The sequence below is a fragment of the Furipterus horrens genome, unplaced genomic scaffold (assembly GCF_987537825.1).
Source record: "Furipterus horrens unplaced genomic scaffold, mFurHor1.1.pri manual_scaffold_17, whole genome shotgun sequence".
In the NCBI taxonomy this organism is placed as follows: domain Eukaryota; kingdom Metazoa; phylum Chordata; class Mammalia; order Chiroptera; family Furipteridae; genus Furipterus; species Furipterus horrens.
The window spans coordinates 13875315-13896214 of NW_028327187.1; the positions used below are offsets into that span (position 1 = coordinate 13875315).

Genomic DNA, 20900 nt, shown 5'->3' on the forward strand with positions numbered 1-20900 from the left:
CTACAACAGAAAGGTAAATATAACACACAAAAAATATTCCAAGAGCACCTACCTCAAGTACCTTGAAAGATTGTGCTGCTGAGCCCAAGACACCTACATCACAAATCCATGATAAGAAGTTTGGGAGTGAGAGAACTATCTAATAGAGACACCCAAAAGGCAGACAAAATGGGGTGACAAAGAAACATGCCACAAATGAAATAACAAGATAACTCCACAGAAGACTAAATAAATGAAATGGAAGCAATCAAGATACCAGATGCACAATTTAAAATAAATGGTTATAAGAATTCTCAAAGAACTTAGGGGAAGAATAGATGATTTCAGTGAGAACTTAAACAAAGAGATAGTAAACCTTAAAAAAGACACAGAAACCACAAAAAAGAACCAGTCAGAAATGAAGAATACAATATCTGAAATGAACGATACACCAGAAGGAATCAACAGAAGGTTCGATAAAGCAGAGGATAGAATAAGTGAATTAGAGGAAAAAGTAACAATAACCACCCAAAGAGAACATTATAAAAATAGAATTAAGAGAAATGAGGGAAGTCTAAGAGACATCTGGGACAACATCAAGTGTAACAACATCCACATCATAGGAACACCAGAAAGAGAAAAGAGACAACAAGGAACAGAAAAACTGTTTGAAGAAATAATGGCAGAGCCCTGGCCAGTGTGGCTCAGTGGATTGAGCACCAGCCTGCGAACCAAAAGGTCGCCAATTCAGTTCCTGGTCAGGGTACATGCCTGGGTTGCAGGCCAGGTCCCCAGTTGGGCTGGGGGTGTGCAAGAGGCAGCCAATCCAAGTATCTCTCTCATATTGATGTTTCCCTCTCTTTTCCCTCCCTTCCGCCTTCTCTGAAAGTAAATAAAGTCTAAAAAATAAAAACATAAAGAAAAAATGGCAGAAAACTTCCCTAACCTAATGAAGGAAAAAGACACACAAGTCAAGAAAGTACAGAGTCACAATCAATATGCATTCAAAAAGGGCCACACGAAGACATATCATAATTAAAATGGAAAAGGCTAAAGTCAAAGAGAATTGTTATAGCAGCAAGAAAGAGACAGTTAGTTACCTACAAGAGAGCTCCCATAGGCTGTCAGCTGATTTCTCAACAGAAACATTTCAGGCCAAAGGGATTGTCAAGAAATATTAAGTGATGAAAAGGAAAGACTTACAAGTAAAACTACTCTATCCAGTAAGGCTATAATTTAAAATTGAAAGCAAAATAAATGGTTTCCCAGACAAAAAGAGATTAAAGGAGTTTATTACCACCAAACCAGTACTGCAAGAAATGTTAAAGGGTAGAAGAAGAAGAAGAAAGGGAGGAGGGGGAGGGGGAGGAGGAGGAGAAGGAGGAGGAGGAGGAGGAGGAGGAGGAGGAGGAGGAGGAGGAGGAGGAGGAGGACCTTACATAATACTGAAGGGAGAAAATATAACTCTTGTAAACATATATGCACCCAACATAGGAGCACCTAAATATATAAAGAAAACCTTGTGGACATAAAGGGAGAGATTGACAGTAATACAGTCATAGTAGAGAATTTTTAACACCCCATTGATATCAATGGATAGATCTTCTAGACAAAAGAAAGCAGGCAAGAGTGATCTTAAACAATAAACTGGACCAATTGGGTCTCATTGATATTTTCAGAACATTTCACCTCAAAGCAGCAGAATGTACATTCTTATCAAGTGCATGTGTAACATTCTTTAGGATAGACCACTTGTTAGAACACAAAGCAAGTCTTAATAAGGTTTAGAAGATTGAAACCATATCAAGCATGTTTTCTGACCACACTGGTATGAAACTAGAAATCAATTACAAAAAAATAAAATAGAAAAACACACAAACACATGAAGGCTAAATGACATGTCACTGAACAATGAATGCATCAACAATGAGATCAAGGAAGAAATTAAAAGTTATCTGGAGAAAAATGAAAATGAACACAAAACACCCCAAAATCTATGGGACAGAGCAAAAAGAGTTCCAAGAAAAAAATCATTAGCATTTCAGGCCTACCTCAAGAATCAAGAAATCTCAAATAAACCATCTAACCCTACACCTAAAAGAACTAGATAAAAACAAAGCCCAAAGTAAACAGAAGGAAGGAAACAATAAAGATTAGAGCGGAAATAAATGATAGAGACAAAAAATACAAAGGATTAATGAAATCAAGAGCTGATTCTTTGAAAATGTAAACAAAATTGACATACCTTTAACCAAACACATCAAGAAAAAGAGAGAGAAGATGCAAATAAATAAAGTCAGAAATGAGAAAGAAGTAACAACTGACACCACAGAAATATAAAGGTTTGTAAAAAAATATCACAATTATATGCCAACAAATTGGACAATCTGGGCAAAATGGATAAATTTATACAAGCCTACATCTTCCAAAACTGACTCTAAATAGATCGATTATAATTAATTAAAGCAGTAATAAAAAATATTTCAGGCATACAAAAGTTTTGGACTGGATGGCTTCACAGGAGAATTTTATCAAACATTTTTAAAAGAACCCCTATCCTTCTTATACTATTTCAAAAAAATTCAAGAGGAGGGAAGACTCCCAAACTCATTTTATCATGTAATCTGTGAACAGAAATAATTTTATTTCTTCCTGTCACATTTAGATGACTTTCTTTTTCTTGCTTACTAGAGGAAGTGTTTCTCCCTCTCCCATTTTCCATTTTTGGGGGAAAATTTGAGAAAAAACTTGTGGTAATTCTTCTTTAAATGTTTGTTATTTACCTCTGAAACCATCTGGTCCTGGTCTTTATTCTTTTATTTTTTACAGATTTTTGAGTAATGTTATCTTTTTACTTACTATAGGTATATTCATACATTTTATTTCTTCTTGATTCAGTTGTAGTTTATGTGTTTCTAGTAATTTACCCATATCATCTAGATTATTTTATTTGTTGACACATAATTCTTCATAATATTTTCTTATAATTCTTTCTGTTTATGTAAAGTTTGTAGTAATGTCCCACTTTTCTTTCTAATAGTAGTAATTTGTGTCTTCGCTCTCTTTTGTTTCATTAGTTGAGCTAAAGGTTTGTCAGTTTCATTGGTCTTTTCAAAATCCCACTTTTGGTTTTATTTATTACCTCTATTGTATGTATTCTATTTTTACTTACTTTATCTCTGCTTTAATCCTTATTATTTACTCTGATAACTGGGTTTAGATTGCTCATTTTTTGATTCTTTAAGGTGTAAAGTATGTTGCATTGATATAGTGCTCCTTTTTATAATATAAGTGTTTATAGATTGTTGACATATCTTTTTCACTGTGATTAGTGGCACAATGAATATAAGAGTGTAGATATCTCTTTGAAATACAGACTTCATCTCCTTTAGATATATGCCCTGAAGTGGCATTGTTGGATGATATGGTAATTCTATTGTTAATATTTTGAAGAACCTTTATTCTGTTTTCATAGTGGCAGCACCAATTTACATGCCCACCAAGAAGATTCCATTTTCTCCACATCCTTCACTTTTTGATAATAGCCATTGTGACAGCTGTGAGGTGATCTCTCTGTGATTTGATTTGCATTTCACTGATAATTTGCATTTTCTTGATATTTAGCACCTTTTCATACACCTGTTTGCTATTTGCAGGTCTTCCTTTAAAAAAGTTTATTCGGGTTTTTGGTCAGTTTTAAATTGAGTTACTTGTTTCGTGTTTGTTTTTTGCTATTAAGTTGTTGAGTTCCATACAAGGTCTGTCCAGAAGGTATCCAGCCATGTAATATGAAAAATAGAGACATTTATTGAAGAAGATACAAGAAACATTGTACATAGGACAATGACACACCAGTCCCCTTCAAAGTAGGCACCTTGGGATCTCACAGAGTTCTCCCTATCACCATCAGCTGCCCCGTCATATTTTCCTGAATCTCATTGACAGTCTGAAATCTCTTCCCTTTCAAAGGTGATTTTAGTTTTGGGAAAAAACAAAAGTCACAGGGTGCCAAATGTGGCTGGTAGGAGGGCTGAGTCACCTGAGTGGTTTCATGTTTCACCAAAAACTTTGCAGGAGATGTGATGCGTAAGTCAGCACGCTGTGACGATGAAGCTGCCAATCCCCAGTTGCCCATACCTGCAGCCTTCTGAATCAACCAAATTGTTTCCATGGAGGAATGTTCAAGCTTAATGCAAAATCTGATGCAGATTCATTGCTCTGCTCACTCAGTCATTTTGAATGCGACATCCATACAGTACACATGCTCACTCAACGGTGTCTACCACCCCCACTAACTAGTACAGTGAAGTCATCATTGTTCACACATGCATGTCCCAGTCCACTCTCCTTGGCTGCCAGGTTACATCAATGTTGCACAAACCATTCTCATTATATTAACAAAAGCTGGATTTTCCAGACAGACCTCCGTATATTTTGGATAATAATCTCTTAGCAGATATAAAGTTTGCATATATTTTCTCCTATTTCATATATTGCAATATCATTGCATTGTTTCTATTGCTGTGCATACAGTTTTTAGTTAAATGTAGTTGTAGTTGTTTATTTTTGGTTTGGTTACATATACTTCTTGTGTCAAATCCAAAAAAAGAGAAAATCATTCCAAGACCAATTTCAGGGGGGTTTTCTTCATTTTCTTCTAGGAATTTCATCGTCTGAGGTTTTATATTTAAATCATTATTCCATTTTAAATTATTTTTTGAATGGTGTAAAATAAACGTCCAGTTTCATTCTTTTGTGTACTGATATCCAGTGTTTCCAGCAAATTTACTAAACAGATTATCATTTTCCCATTGTGTATTCTTGACAACTTTGTTGAAGATTAGTTGATTATATATGCATGGGTTTATTTCTGAGCTTTTGATTCTGTTACATTTATGTATGTGTCTATTTTTATGTCAGTGCTATACTGTTTTGATTATTAGAGCTTTATAACATGATTTGAAAACAGGAAGTGTGGTGCCTCCAGCTTTGTTCTTTTTGCTCAAGAATGCTTTCTTTGGGATCTTTTGCAGTCCTAAGTGACTTTTCATGGTTATTTTTCCTTTTGTTGAAAGAATGCCATTTAAATCTTGATAGAGATTGCATTGAATCTATAGGTAGCTTTTATGGTGTGGACACTAACAATATTAATTCTTTTAATCCATGAACACAAACATATTTCCATTTATTTCTGCCTTTTTCATTGTCTTTCATCATTGTTTTATAGGTTTCCTTCTGCAGATTTTTCATCCTTTGGTTTAATTTATTTCCAAGTATTTTATTTTTTTCAATGCTATTGTAAATGGTTCTTAATTTCTTTATTTAGTAACTTATTTTTAGAGTATAGAAATCCAACTGATTTATGTTTGTTTTTTTATCCTGCAACTTTATGGAACTCACTTATTTTAAAAGTTTTGTAGAGTCTAGGGTGTTTTATATATAAGATGTCATCTGCAAACAAAATTTAATTTCTTTCTTTCTGAGTTGTATGCCTTTTTTTATTTTTCTATTGTCTATTGCTCTAGATAAGGCTTCAATTACTATGCTGAAGTGATGAGAGAGTGGGAATTTTTGTCTTGTTCCTGATTTTAGAAAAAAAGCTTTCAGATTTTCGCCATTGAGTGTGACATTAGCTATGGGCTTGCCGTATATGGCCTTTATTATTTTGAGATACATTACTTCTATACTTAATTTGTTGATAATTTTTTTATTATAAAAGGGTGTTGAAATTTGTCAAATGTTTTTTCCTGCATCAATTGAAATGATCATAATTTTTATCATACATTTTGTAAATATGGTGTATCATATTTTTTTATTTACATGTGTTGAAACTTCCTTGTATCCCAGGATTTACAAATTCCGCTTGGCCATGGTATTTTTTCCCCATAATGCACATTCCCATAATGCATATTTGCTAATATTTTGTTAAGAATTTTTCATTTATGTACCTCAGGAATATTGGCCTGTAATTTTCTTTTCTTGTAGTAGCTTTGTCTGGCTTTGGTATCATGGTAATGTCGTTCTTGTAAAATGAGTTTTGATGTATATTGTCCTTTTCAAATTTTTGGAAAAATTTGAGAACAATTATTGTTAACTCTCCTTCAAATATTTGGTAGAATCACCAGTGAAACCATTTGGCCCTGGACTTTTCTTTGTTCAGAGATTTTTTATTGTTTTTTAAATTAAATTTATTGAGGTAACATTGGTTAATAAGATATATAGGTTTCAAGTGTACATTTCCATGATACATGATCTGTAAATTGCATTTTGTGCCTAGTACCCAAATTCAACTCATCTTCTGTCACCATATATTTGACCCCCTTTACCCTTTACTACCCACCCAAACACCCTCCCTCTGGTAACAACCGTACTGTTGTCTGTGTCTATGATTTTTTGTTTATTGATTCAAAGTCCTTATTTATAATTTATCTGCTCTCAGATTTTTCTAATTTTTCATATTTTACTCATGGTAGATTGTATGTTTCTAGAAATAGCTATATCTTCTGTGTTGTCCAATTTATTAATTGTTTACAGTAGTTTTTTATGATCCTTTTTAATGTCTCTTCCTTCATTTCTGACTTTATCTCTGAGTCTTCTCTCTTTTATTCTTAGTTTACCTAAAGTTTTGTCAATTTTATCTTTTAAAAAACTAGCCCTTAATTTCTTCGATATTTTCTCTTTATCCTAGTCTTTATTTCATTTATTTCTTCTCTGATATATGTTATTTCCTTCCTTCTATTAATCTCAGATTTAGTTTCTTCTTCTTTTTCTAGTTCTTTGAAAAAACTTAGGTTGGTTATTTGAGATATTTACTTTTTCTCAATATAGTTATTTATTGTTATAAAATTCCCTCTTAAGAGCTGCTTTTGTTGCATTACTTAAGTTTTGGTATGTTGTACTTCCATTTTCATATTTGTCACTATATTATTTTGATTTCTCTCTTGATTCCTTCCTGACCCATAGATTGTTCAGGAGGGTGTTAATTTCCACATATGCATGAATTTTCCAGTTTTGTTCCATACAATTATAACCAGAAAATATTGTTCATATGGTTTTAATTTTCTTAAATTTTAAGACTATTGTTGGTTTAACAAATGACTTATCCTGGAGAATTTTCTGTGTGTATATTTTAAGAACAAGTATTTTGCTACTGTTGTGTAGAGAACTTTCTGTATATGTCTGTCAGGTTCATTTGGGCTATAAGTATTCTACAAATTTGCTTTTTCTTTATAGATTTTTCTATCTGAATATTATATCCATTGATTAAAGTCAGGCATTGCAGTCTCCTTCTGTTATTGTATTACTATCTATTTCTCCCTTAAGTTCTGTTAATAGTTCCTTTATATATTTAGGTGTGTCAATGGCTGATGCATATATACTGTACTTAAAATTGTTATATTTTCTTGATAAATTTACCTCTTCATCATTATATAATGACTTTCTTGGTCTCCTGTAACAGTTTTTGAATTAAAGTACATTTTGCCTGGTATAAGCATAACTACCTTTGCTCTCTTTGGTTTCTATTTTCATGAACTATCTTTCTTCATCCCTTCACTTTCAGCTAAAGAGAATCTTTAAACATGAAGTCTTTTATAGGCATCATATAGTTGTGTCTTATTTTTTCTGTTATCTGATCAGTCACTCAATGTTTTTTCATTGGATAATTTAAATCCATTCACAATTAAAGTAACCAGTGATAGGTAAATGTGTACTGTTACATTTCATTAATTGTTTTCTGGCTGTTTTGTAGTCCTTTTGTTCCTTTGTCCTTCTTGCTGATTTCCATTATTGTTTATTTTCTGTAGTGGTGTGTTTTGATTTTTTTCTTCTTTATTTTTTGTGTATCTGTTAGAGGGTTTTTTTTTTCTCTTTCATTGTGATTATATTGGAGCTTAAAAAAAACAATTTATATTTATAAAATTTTATTTTAAGCTTGTAAAAGTTGATTTGAATTACATGCAGAATTGCTGCCTTATTTTCTCTCAAACATTTTATGTTTTTACTTTGTCTTCTTAACCTTGATACTCGAATTAAAAGTGATTTACACACCACCTTTATAGTATTAGAGTATTTTAAATTGGTCTATATACTAACCACTACCAGTGAGATTTTAACTTTTATATGTTTTCATGTTACTAATTAGCACCTATTTTATTTCAGCTTGAAGAACTCCCTTCAACATTTCTTGTAAGGCAGTTTTTCTGGTGATAAACTCTATCATGTTTTGTTTTTTGATTTGTTTATTTTTGGTAGAAAATTCTGCCCTTTATTTCTGAAGGGTAGCTTTGCTGAGCAAAGCAATCTTTGTTGGTAGCTTTTTCTACCAGTATTTTTCATATATTATACCACTCTGTTCTTGCCTGCAACGTACCTGCTCAGAAATCCACTGATTGTCTGTGGTGCGTCCCTTGCAAGTGACCAGCCTTTTGTTTCTCACTGCTTTAAAAATTATCTCTTCAACTTTGATTTCTTTTTAAAAATAATAATTGATTTATTTGTTTGTTTATTTATTTTTAGAGATAGTGTAGGGGCACCAAATAGTCCCTGTAAAAAGTTTCAATAAGTAAGTACGTAAGGGCTTTAAATGTTCTTTGTAAGAAGAAGCAAGGACTTGCTAAAAGGCCCTGGAAAAAGGAATGCAAGAAGGAGTGTTATAGCAATTAGTGATTTACAAGCTAAAAGCACCTCAGCCTCTATCACCTCCCATTTGCTTGCTCGTGTCTGGTTTATAACATTTGTGAAGGTTGTGCTTTGCAGAATGTCTAGCCCTTTGAAAATAAATTGCTTCACGGGGAGTTCGTCCCTGGCTGAAGAGCTATACTGCTGTCGAAGATAACCTTTAGCCTTGCGAATTTCTGTTCCTGTTACTGCCAAGACATTCCTGCAGTCCAGCCCAGCCCCCTTTTCCTAAGGCTGTTTCCCGCCAAAGAAGAAACAAAGAGACTGCACCAGTATAAAAACCCAGCGTTTAGACTCCATTGTAGGTTGGAGCATGTTAGAGACCTGCTCAGGGTCTGCCCAACTCCTGGCCATTATTAAAAATCCTTTGCTTAACTTTATACACCGCTTCAGAGTGTTCAATCTCGCCTATGTAGCCGTAACAATAGAGGAAAGGAGAAAGAGAGGGAGAGAAACATCACTGTGTGGTTGTCTCTCACTCGTGTCCCCAACTGGGGACCTGACGTGCAACCTAGTCGTGTGCCCTGACTGGGAATCGAACCAGTGACACTTGGCTTGCAGGCGACTTTGATTTCTGAAAGTTTGATTATAATGTGTCCTCGTGAAGTCCTCTTGTTTGAAACTGTTTGGGTACTTTAGAGCTTTATGTTCCTGGATGTCCATATCTCTCCTCAAACTTGGGAAGTTTCGGGCCATTGTTTCTTTTAAAAAGCTTTATGCCCCATCCCCGTCCTCCTTCATTTCCATAATGCATATATTCTTTTCCCTGATGGCGTCTCATGGTTCTCATGAGCTATCTTCATCTTTTCATTCTTTTTTAAATTTTTTATCTTTGTTCTCCTAATTTTGTAATTTCAAATAACCTGTCTTTAAGTTTGAAGATTCTTCTTCTTGATCAAGTCTGCTATTGTTCTCTATATAGTTTTCCATTTTTATTCATCGTACTCTCCAGCTCCAGAATTTGTTTGGTACCTTTTTATGATTTTTTGTTTAACTTCTTGTTTTGTTCATGTATTGTTTTCCTGGTTTAGATTAGTTGTCTATCTGGGTTCTTTTGCAGTTTTCCGGGTTTCCTTAAAACAATTATTTTGAGGTTTTTTTTTCCCATAAGATCTCCATTTATTTGCAGTTGGTACTGGAATATTGTGTTCTTTTGGTGGTGCCATTTTTCCTTGACTTTTTGTGTTTTGTGAAGCATTGCATTGATGTGCACACACTTGATGGAGCAGTCACCTCTTCCAGATTTTATGGACTGGCTTCAGTGGGAAAATACCTTTACCTGTGGGTGGGTATAAGGGTGCCAGTTGGATGGCATAGGGAGTTCCAGTTCCAGGGAAGATGCAGTGTCACAGTCTCTTTAAAATTCTGTCAGCTGTCATCAATATCAGCAAAGACTGAAAGAGTCCTCGGTGACCAAGAACGCATGTGTCTGCAGCAGCAGTGAGGTCTGTTAGGGTCTTCAGCGGTAAAGGCTGCTATAATCCTGATCTCTTTATCTCCCAGGGTGGCTATGTCAGTGGTGTTTAAAGAATGGGTGACCATGGGGTGGCCATGGAGCCAGACTCTGGATTGGAGGCAAGCATGAAGTTCCTGGAGTGTCTCTGGGGTCTGGGGCAGTGGTGGCACTAGTGCCTGAGGTACAGGCACCCACACTGCAGTGTTGGTAAGGTCAAGGGGCTTGGGAAAGAGCCACACAACTGGGTTCCAGAGCACAACCTCACAGAGCTACAAAGGCTCTGGGGTCTGAGGCATGGGTTCTATTGACTTAGATGCATGCATTTACAGAGCAGTGATGGAGCAAGAGTCCAGAGAGCAGGTATATATGGTATATACATGAATCTTATATGGTGGTGACTTGGGTGTCTTAACTTTGAGTACTTGTGGAGAAGCTATGGTAATGGGTTCTAGAGGACAGGTGCATACACTGCAGCAGTAGTCCAGTTTCCATATTGTGAACACTTGCAGAGCAGCTGTGGGTCCAGGGTCCAGAGCACAAGTGTGCATGGAATGATAGTGTCTCTGGGATCTGCAGCATGGGATATCATGTGTTGTTAGTGGCTCTGGTGTCTGAGGTACTGGTATAGTCAGAGTGGCTATGGAGCCAGTGTTTGGAGCATGGGCATGAGTGGAATGGGCTGTGATGTTGGTGTCTGGTGGCAGGTGCATATAAAGCAGCCATGGCTCTGGGGTCTAGAGAAAGCACAAGGTTGGGGGTGGCAGCCTTAGTACTGGATGGCACAACAGTGGCTTCTTTTTGTAAGGAGCTCTCAGCAGCATCCCACTTTAAGGAGAGTTTGTGGCAGTGATGGCTATCGGTTACCTCAGTAGCAAAAGCTGCAAGTATCCTCTGTGGTAGAGACTGCTGGGGTCCATCCCAACAAACATTCTGAGGTCCTCTGCTGTTAAAACTGTGGGGATTCGTGGCTGTCCTGGGAACTGTTGAGGTCCTTGGTGGCAAAAGCTGCCAGGGTTCTCCACAAAGCAGACCACTGGTGACTGCATTAGCACCTGCCATGTGGCTGGTACTGTTAGCAACCGCCCTGTTTATTTGTTCTTAGCCTTCTCAAGATGTCTCCATCATATTAATCTTCCTAGCAATCCTTCCTGTATGATTATTCTCCATTTTTGGTTCCACTGTGTTGCTGCAGGCACTTGGACTCTTTAGCCCCACCCCTTGCCATGGCTATTTTCATTCATGCATAGCTGTCTGTTGTTTTTTGTGTGGGGGAACAAAGGCCAGTGTCTTCTACTCTGTCATCTTTCTGACATCACTCAGGGAGATCTTTTCCTTCTTTGTATCTTGCAACAGTTTCTGGCTTAAAACCTCTTTTATGTGATGTTAGTACAGCTATCCTTGTTGCTATCTTTAGGTTACTATTTGCTTGGAATAACATTTTCCATCCTTTTACCTTTGACCTAATTATGTCTTTAGTTCTAAAGTGACTCATTTGTAGACCGGATAAAACAGATGATATTTATCCATTATGGAAATATCTGCTTTTCAATTGGATAGCTTAATTCATTTATATTTCAAATAGCTACTTACAAGGAGAACTTGTACAACTTTGCTATTTATTTTCTATAAGCTTATATCTTTTATGTTCATCAGTTCTTATATTACTGCCTTCTTTTGTATTTAATTTTATTTTTTCTTGTGTACCAACTTGATTCCATAAATCATAAAATTTAAACCAGTATTTTCCTTAATGTTTGTAGGCTGTTTAAGTCTCTTCCTGGGTTTTTTTGTTTGTTTGCTTTTTACTTTGGAAGTAAACTTGTTTTATAGTAGTCACATAATATAAATGCCTGATATAATTACAAATTCTTTGATAAATATTCCCGAATATCGCAGGGAACACTTTGATTCAATGTAGCACAATTTGAAAATAATCAACTTAACCATTGCAAATTATTCCCAACAGTTGTCTCCACAGTCTCACTGGGTTCCAAAATAATAGTTTCATAGAATTGAACTAGATGAGTTCTCAGAATCCAAATGGATTCTTGTTTCTCTAATTATGTCACCAATGCAGGCAGTGGTTTTCTATTATTAAATATATCCATGGCTGGTGATTTCACAAATACCTTCAATAGGCAATCCTACACTTAATTTATCTTTATCACTAAGAGTCCTTTTGAAAGATTACTCTGAATCTCTATTTTTGTAATAGAAGGCTTTTTGCTTCCCTTTTTGTCCTTTTCTTGCATTACTGGCATTTCTACCTGCCTCTGTTTTTAGCCTTTATGAAGTAACCAGTATTCTTACCTTCTGGTTTGGCTGTTGAGGGAGTGTAAAAATAGACTTCCAGTAGGTCCAGGTAAAGAACACAAAGATGGCATGGTAGAATATGAGGTAGATAACTGAAATTTAAGAAAATAAAACAGTGTTTACACTGTCCTTTTGCCCATTTCTAAGAGTTCAAAAAGACATAAAGCTCAACAACAGATTTCTATTTTGTTTTCTAGTAACAAGTATTTTTTATAGTATTACCATGAAACATTAATTTTTACTTTTTCCCCACACAGTGAGGGTAACAAGTTATAATGAGAACTTCTGAACCAGAGATGTTCTGGAAGTTGCATGTTTTAAAAGTTGACATGCAATTCTAGGAGTAAAGAGGAAATGTCCTTTATGACAATATGGGGAAACTACTGTAACCAATCGTCCTTAACTCTGTCATTGTGGGTGATGAAAAATAATGACAGCACTTGCACAACACTATATAATTTAGAATGTGCACTCATAATATCTCATTTAATTGTTTAGTAAGTTTCTGAGATAAGTAATAGGATAGGGATAGTTGATTAACTACAGGAGTAGTTGATTAACTATAGGGGTAGTTGATAATCCAGATTCACACAGCTGCTCTGTAATATAGCTAAGTTTAAAAAAGAGGATTTCTGACTCTAAATCACAAGCTCTTTTCAATAGCTCTAAACACTACACACTTTCAAAATGTGAGGTGTACCTTCGGGACCATTGTAAAAGTGGTTATCCACTACTTATCTTTTTATGCCCTTTGCCTCCTAGAGAGTTCTTCTGGTATGGGAAATTTCAGCACTCTCCGCAAAGGTCATTACAAGACTGAAGGTCAGCTTACTATTTCATTTGAGTTCTTGCATGGTAAGTTCTTATTCCTTTTTAAAAATTATTAAATTTATTTGGGTGACATTGGTTATTAAAATTACATGTTTCAACTGTACAACTCTATAATATATTATTTGTATATTGCATTGTGTGCTTTCTTGGATTTGGGTGGTGAACACAAGTTCTTATTACTTCAATCCATCAGAAATACTAAAGGGAATGATGTTACAGACAGACATGTTAATAGTGCTGAGCCTTTCATACATTTATGGTTAGATTTTAAAAAGCTGTACACTCTTGGTACAGTGCCCCCAGACCTATAGTATAAGATTTCTTTTTATGTGGTTGATTTGTGTAATTATAAAATCTCCTTTCAAATACAAGCAGCATAAAGTAAAAAAGTAAATGTCCATCCCACACATACATCTAACTTTCCACCTCCCCTTACTAAGTCCTAATACCTGTTCGGTGTGGTGTTTGTTGTATATCATTCCAGATGTTTTTTATATGCTTTGATAAATATATATAAACATAATACACATATAATAGAGTTTTTATACTTAAGTTTTTCATTGTATTTCTTATGAAAGGGAATACAAACACAAGGTTCAAAATTTGAAGGTATATAAGATGGAGGTGTAGAGACATGTTGCATCTCCCTCCACAACTAAGAAGGAATACGACTACCTCAAAACTAGAAACAACCAGAAGTTCCAGAAAATCAGACTGCATGGAAGTCCAGCAAACTAAGATATAAAGAAGAAATATTCATCCAGAAAGGTAGGAGAGGTGGAGCCAGGGCAGAGAGGACGCAGTGTGGTGGCAGCAGCAGCAGTGGCGGCAGTGGCAGGCTGGCAGAAAACGCAGTCACACGTTTTAAAGTCAGGTGGGACACCTGGGGAGCATTCCCAGCTCCTCACTGGACCTAGCAGCTCAGGGTCCCAGCACCGTGGAAAATCAAGCTTCATTGTTTCTGACTGTGCAAACCAGTGGGGGTTAGGGTGAAGGCAGAAATGCCGGTCTCTCAGCAGAGTCCGCTTGTTTAAAGGGCCCCCACGGTCCTAGAACATCCCCAGACCAACCCACTCTGGGAACAATGGCCAGGGCAGCAGCTAGAGGGGTGCCAGTCCGATGCAGAAATGGAACAGGTGCCTGGAAAAGGGGCAAGTGCTGGGCATTGTTTGTTCTCAGACCCCTCCCCCACATACAGCGCCACAACCTGCTAAAACAGGTTGCCCTATACTGATGAAATCCTAAGGCTCCGTCCCTTACAATGTAACAGGAGCAACAGCTCTACCTGGGATGTGGAGGCAAGCAAACACAGGAGCCTGTCAGAATGAGGAGAAAGAGAAGTATGGCCCAAAAGGGCGAACAAATCAAGGTTTCACTGGGATAACTAAGTGATGAAGAGACAGCCAACCTAACACAGAGTTCAAAACACTGGTGATAAAATGTTCACAGACTTCACAAAGATGCTTTACTATGGCAAATGCATAAGGGGAGAAGTGAAGGCTAAGCTAAGTGAAATGAAGAAAAATGCACAGAAAGTCAGTGGTGAAGGGGAGGAAACTGGGGTTCAGATAAATGATTTGGAATACAAGAAAGAAATAAACTCTCAAACAGTAAAGAATAAGGAAAAAGAATTGGAAAAAAAATGAGGAGAGGCTCAGGAACCTCTGGGACAACTTTAAATGTGCCAACATCTGAATCATAGGAGAGCCAGAAGGAGAAGAGGAAGAGCAAGAAATTGAAAATTTATGTGAAAAAATAATGAAGGAAAACTTCCCTTATTTGGTGAAGGAAATAGACATACAAGTCCAGGAAGCACAGAGAGTCCCAAACAAACTAGACCCAGAGAGAACCACACCAAAACACATCATAATTAAAATGTCAAAAGTAAAATATAAAGAGAAAATCTTAAAAGCAGCAAGAGAAAAGAAAAGAGTTATGTACAAAGGGTTTCCTATAAGACTATCAGCTGACTCCTCAAAAGAAACTTTGCGGGCAAGAAGGGACTGGTAAGAAGTATTCAATGTGATGAAAAGCAAGGACCTACAACCAAGACTACTCTATCCAGAAAAGCTATCATTTAGAATGGAAGGGCAGAAAAAGTGCTCCCCAGGCAAGGTAAAGCTAAAGGAGTTCATCACCACAAAGCCATTATTATGTAAATTTTAAAGGGATTTATTTAAGAAAAAGAAGAAGATCAAAACTATGAACACTAAAAATGACAACAAACTCACAACTATCAACAACAGAATCCAAAAAACAAAAACAAACTAAGCAAACAACCAGAATAGGAACAGAATCATAGGTATGGGGATCATTTGGAGGGTCATCAGCTGGGAAATGAAAAGGGGAGAAATGGTGCAGGGATTAAGAAGCATAATTGATAGGTACAAAATAGGTATGGGGAAGTTAAGAATAATATAGGGGAAGAAGTCAGAGAGATTCCAATCAGTACAGTTCTCCAACTGACTGGAAAGAAACAAACTGTCCTGTTGTGGACAGGGACCCATGGCAGGAGACAGCAAGACACCCTGAGGAGCTGAGGGCCTCAATCCTACAACCATAAGGAATAAAATTCTGCCAAAAAGCAGTGAGCTTGGAGAAGGACCCCCTGGTGAGACACTGAGCAGAGGACCCAGTTAAGCCATGCCGAGACCTCTGACCTACAGACACTGTGCAATAACAAATGAATGTTGCTTTAAGCCTCTAAGTTTGTGGTAATAAGCTACACAGCAATGGAAAATGAATATAGGAGATATGGGGCCATGTTGCAGAAGTATCTATGGTTAACAACCCTTGGGGCACTGTTTTCGGTTGTCCATAAGAATTCCAACCAAGCCACACACAAATGCTAGAACAAACATTTGTTTGTTTCCCAGGAAGTTAGGTCCTAAAAAGCTTTACTTCAAGGACCTCTGTTTAAACCCTCTGCAAGCTTCTGGGATCCACGTGCTGAATGGTCTAAGGAGAGGTATCAACACTGTCAGTCAACCGATCTCAGCTGTGACCTTCTGGGATCCCCCTCCCCAACCCCCTGCCCCACCACCGCCTGGAGAATGGAAGAGATCATTAACTATTTGGATCACAGGGTTAAATTGTGGTTGACATGGGGGAAGCCTGAAACAGCAATAGTAGCAGATTGCAAAAGAGCAGACAATTTATATATTTTACCAGATCTTGTAAAATATTTTATTGTATAAACATAGAAAAGAAACATAGTTGTATACTGGCATACTAAGACATGATTTTAAATCCTAAATTCTAACTTTAGAAACTTATAGCATCTCATTTCAAAGCTAACATCTTTGAAATGATGAGATACTATTTTCATTGACTTTTAAAAATACATAAGAAATAAATGTCCCCCAGGGGCCTTGTTTTATTGTGCGTACTCAGGGAATCCAGCTCCTGTTGGCCTGAGTCACTGGCTTTCTTTCTGGGATGCAGAAGCCCCGTCTGACATTAGCATCACATGTCACAAAACACATTCCACCTCCGCAGCATTTCTACAGCCATCCTCATTTCCTCTCGTTTTCTCAATAACTGGGACTTCCTGTTCCACTCCTGTCAGTCACTCTACCCCCTGCTCCTGTGCTTACTGACTGCTATAATCTTTCTCATCTCTGTAACTTTTTCTTTAACTTTCCAACATGGACTCCTCTGAAGTTTTCTACACAAACCACCAAAGGTTGTGACTTCCCACAGTGTTTCTTCATTTCTGGCCTGAGCAAACTACATCCTGAAAAATCCCTGGATCTTTATTAACCTCTTTGTCCATACAAACAATAAGAAACAGGAAAGAGGATGGCAGACACGTGACTCATTCAAGAGCTGACATGTTCCACTGGACTTACAGTCTTTCCAGAGAATATTTCTGTAATTTATATTAATTGCTCACTTGTGGACACTTCAGGCTCACAGCCTCTGAAGCATTAGCACAGGTCCCTCTGCAAGAAACTGACTCAATGGATGGTTCCTTCATGCAAGGACATTGTGGCCAATGGAACTGACTACTCTCTGAGAGATGTCAAGAACATGGGGCACTTTATAAGTGAAGTAAACAACACATCTCACTTTGCACAAACATGAGAACCAACGTTCCTCCTTCCTCCTCCTTCCCTCAGAAATCTGCTACTAAAGCCGTGTAACCATTGCTGATTGAGAACTGGTGACCTCGGGGCCAAGAGGGGCTACTGCTTTCATAAAATTTACAGATTCATGGATGTTCTCCCTTATAATTTTGAATTCTACTGCTTAGTTTAGGATATTCCTGGGAAAGAGTAGAGGTTGAACTATATATCTTGTGGTTGGGCAGACAACCAACAAGTATTTCTCCAATTTTTTGTTTTCATAGCTTTTCTGGAATTTGCATCCACTGGTGTGGCTCATAAGGTGGGAGGCACATGCATGCCTGTGCGTTTGTGTGTGTGCGTCTGTGTGTGTGTGTGTACATGTGTGTGTAGTGGGGGAACGTGCCTCCATTAACAAATGTGGGCAGAGGGCCAGATCTACGTTCTGTTGAACTCTGCTGAAGGTTCCTGCCATTGCGGGGTTCCTTTTCACCACATCAAACACAATGATTCCCAAAGGACCCTTACAGAAGTGAGTGGAAGTTCAGTGTTTCTTGTCCCATGGTGTTTTTGAACACGAGAACCAGAGCCTCCTCCCGAGTCCTGTGCTTTCCTTGGCCATGCTAACATTCTGTTATAACCCTGCCTTTGTTCTCCTTGATTCAACTCCAGGGACCAGATCAGCCAAAGCCAATCTTTCCCTAATGTCTAATTCTACTTCAGTGGGTTCTCCAAGTTCTCAGTACTGAGCTCTGCCCGAAGCTGGTCATGCCCTGGAGAATTTCATAGCCTAACAACCACCTCCTTTTGAGACTTTAAATAACGAACTCTTCAGTTAGAATCGTGAAGTGACAATTTTCAGGGAAACATGGGAGTCAATGTCTATGTCATTCATGATTATTACTTTAAACATTATTAATATTTCTATCTGTCCTACTTCCCCCACCCACCCCCACCCCCATTGAGAAAAGAAAGCCAGGATAGAATTTAGAATTAAAAATAAAAGGAAGAGATTTTTTTTAAGTTAAAACATTAAAAGAAAACCCTTTTGAACCTCAATAAATTAATGGTTGTTGAAAAACAAGAATAATATAGAAAAGGGTGAAGCCAAAGAACTTATAATGCACGAACCATGGACATGAACTAAGGGGGGTGGGATTTCTGGAGGAAAGGTGGGTAGTGGGCAGAGGGGAGCAAAGGGGAAAAGAAATCGGGACAACTGTAACAGTGTAATCAATAAAATATACTTTAAAAAAAGAACCATACATAAGAGGCAACTCAAGACTTGCTCTAAGGCGCTTTACTTACCACTGTTTTGCTTTACGTTCAATTACTCATTAAATTCTCACAACAACTTTATGAAGTAGGTAATGTTAATAGTTCTATTTTACACGTGAATAAAATGAACAAAAAGAGGGTAAAATAATTTATTAAGAAGTACTGAAGGCAGGATTTGAATTTAGACAGCTCAGCTCCAGAACTCATACTTTTAATTAGTATGAGCTACTGTCTTCCCACCACTCTAGACTCTATAGCCAACAGCTCTATTGAATGAGTAATAGCAAACTGGAGCTTTAAATAGCACAATATGAATGCTTTGTAGTTTATGAATTACAACAATTAATACCCATGAAGTGAGAATTAAAAGTGGCTATATAAAGTGGCTGCATAAATACTTATGATTATACCTGAAAAAATAATGTAAAGCTAAAGGTTTGTTAATATTCATGCTTAGTTTACACATTTTTAATGGAAAAATACCTCAATCACATTAGAATGGTAGTATAAATTGCAGATAGGGCCAAGATGGGGATGAGAAATGGAGTGGAGTAAAATAGATACATAGGAACTGTGATGGTGAAAGACTTAGAAGCCCTGTGTGGAGTCCTTACTCCATGCCTTGAAGAGGGAGTGAATTGGGTAAAAAGGCAAGGTACCTAGGAAAGCAGTGATGAACCAAGAGAAAGCCTAGGGTCACTATGGCCAGCAGAGTGATTATCTGTACTCTTCTCTGTCATAAATGTTGATAACTTTCAATTCCTGTCCTATAGCCAGAGGGGCCACTGAAAATATGTTCTGCTCTACCTCTGAGTAAGCTTCCTGAAAACCATCATCCTTAACTTCCATTCACCTCAGTATATTCCTGGGAAAGTTGCTCAAATTATAGGTTTTTACTCACTTTCAGATAGAAAAAGGGATACAGTGCTGATCAATACAACTCACAACACCCTCTTACCTTTTTCTGCTGAGCTCAAAACAGTAACTGTGGAAAAAGAGAAAAAGGTCAAAATTAGTGATATTTTAAAATATTATTTTTCTAATCCATTTTTCATTAGCATTATTTTTTAGCGAGTTTGTCAATGGTACTTTAGGAAATCACCGGCCTGCTGAGATAAGGGAAGGATTAAAATTCATTCTTTGTTATCTTCCTTGTCTTAAACTTGGAGTAATTAAGAATTTGTACTCATTAAACAAATACAGGTATAGCCTGATTTAAAATGAAATAGCAAGTGGTAACACTTAAAACTTTGAAGCTGATAAATTAGGAGATTATTATTCATTTTTCCAGACTATTCACTGTAGAACATCTTTAAATACTAAACATCTTTTGTATATTTAGAGGCAGCAGTGCAGAGGTTGCATGCCAGCTCCGAAGTCAAACTATCTGGGTGAGAAGCCCAGTCACACTATTTTGTGACCTTGTGCAAGATCCTTAACTCCTCTAACAGTACCTACCTCACATTACTTGAGATTTCAGTGAGTTAATGCATGAAAATGCTGTTTAGCATAGTATCTGGCACAAGGCAAGTACTTAATATTAATTGTTATTATATTTGAACTAAGATTTCAGAGAATATCAGAACTGAAAGAAAATTTAGCAATTATCTCATTTATCTGTGTCATTTTAAAGATGGGAAAAATGAATTAGAGTAGGATCAAGTGATTTGCTCAAGGTCATATGTCAAATTAGTGGTAAAGTTGGAACTAGATTCCAGCCTCAGATGATTTTTCCATGTGCTGTATCTACCTATCCCAAATATTTCTTCCTGGCATATTGTGTTACATACAAAACTTTTGTTCATAATGTCATTTGCACAAAGTGAGGCCTACCTGTCTTTACTCACCAACAAACATTTCTGTGCATTGTACTAGGTGCTTAGGTAAGGTGAAATTATAAGGCATGGCTACCAATCATGAAAAGCTATTAAATTAAGATAGTTTACATACACAACAATAAACACATAAAGGCCAGAAAAATGTGGTTAAAAAACAAACAAACGGTATTTGACTATATGTAGGGGCTATTTCCTCGGGTTCTTCATCAGTCATACCTTCTGTTTCCCTTCATTTTCAGGTCTATTTTTGTTGAGTCTTTAATATTCTTCTTTTAATAATCATTTAAATGGACTTCGCCAAACCTGTTCCATTTTTTGTCTGTGCTAAAAATCTGACAACATAATGTCTTTTTTTTCTCCTATACCTGGAGATTGACAGCAATTACCTTTTTCTTTCCAGTTAATGAATTTTGCTTAAAAATCATTAAAAGAAGCACAAACAAAACTTAGACAATAAAA

At 36.7% G+C, this 20900-nt stretch overlaps 1 protein-coding gene across 2 annotated transcripts in view; it reads right to left on the reverse strand.

The window, feature by feature from the left end:
- The window catches only part of ZDHHC15 (zDHHC palmitoyltransferase 15), an 87395-nt gene that overhangs the window by 50995 nt on the left and 15500 nt on the right, over positions 1-20900 (reverse strand). For both annotated transcript variants that reach the window (XM_090263898.1, XM_090263897.1), the window contains exons 2-3: positions 19562-19588; positions 12425-12519 (exon numbers count right to left, since the gene is read on the reverse strand). In XM_090263898.1, the coding sequence (XP_090120024.1) occupies positions 12425-12519; positions 19562-19588 (122 nt within the window). The remainder of the gene's footprint in view (positions 1-12424; positions 12520-19561; positions 19589-20900) is intronic.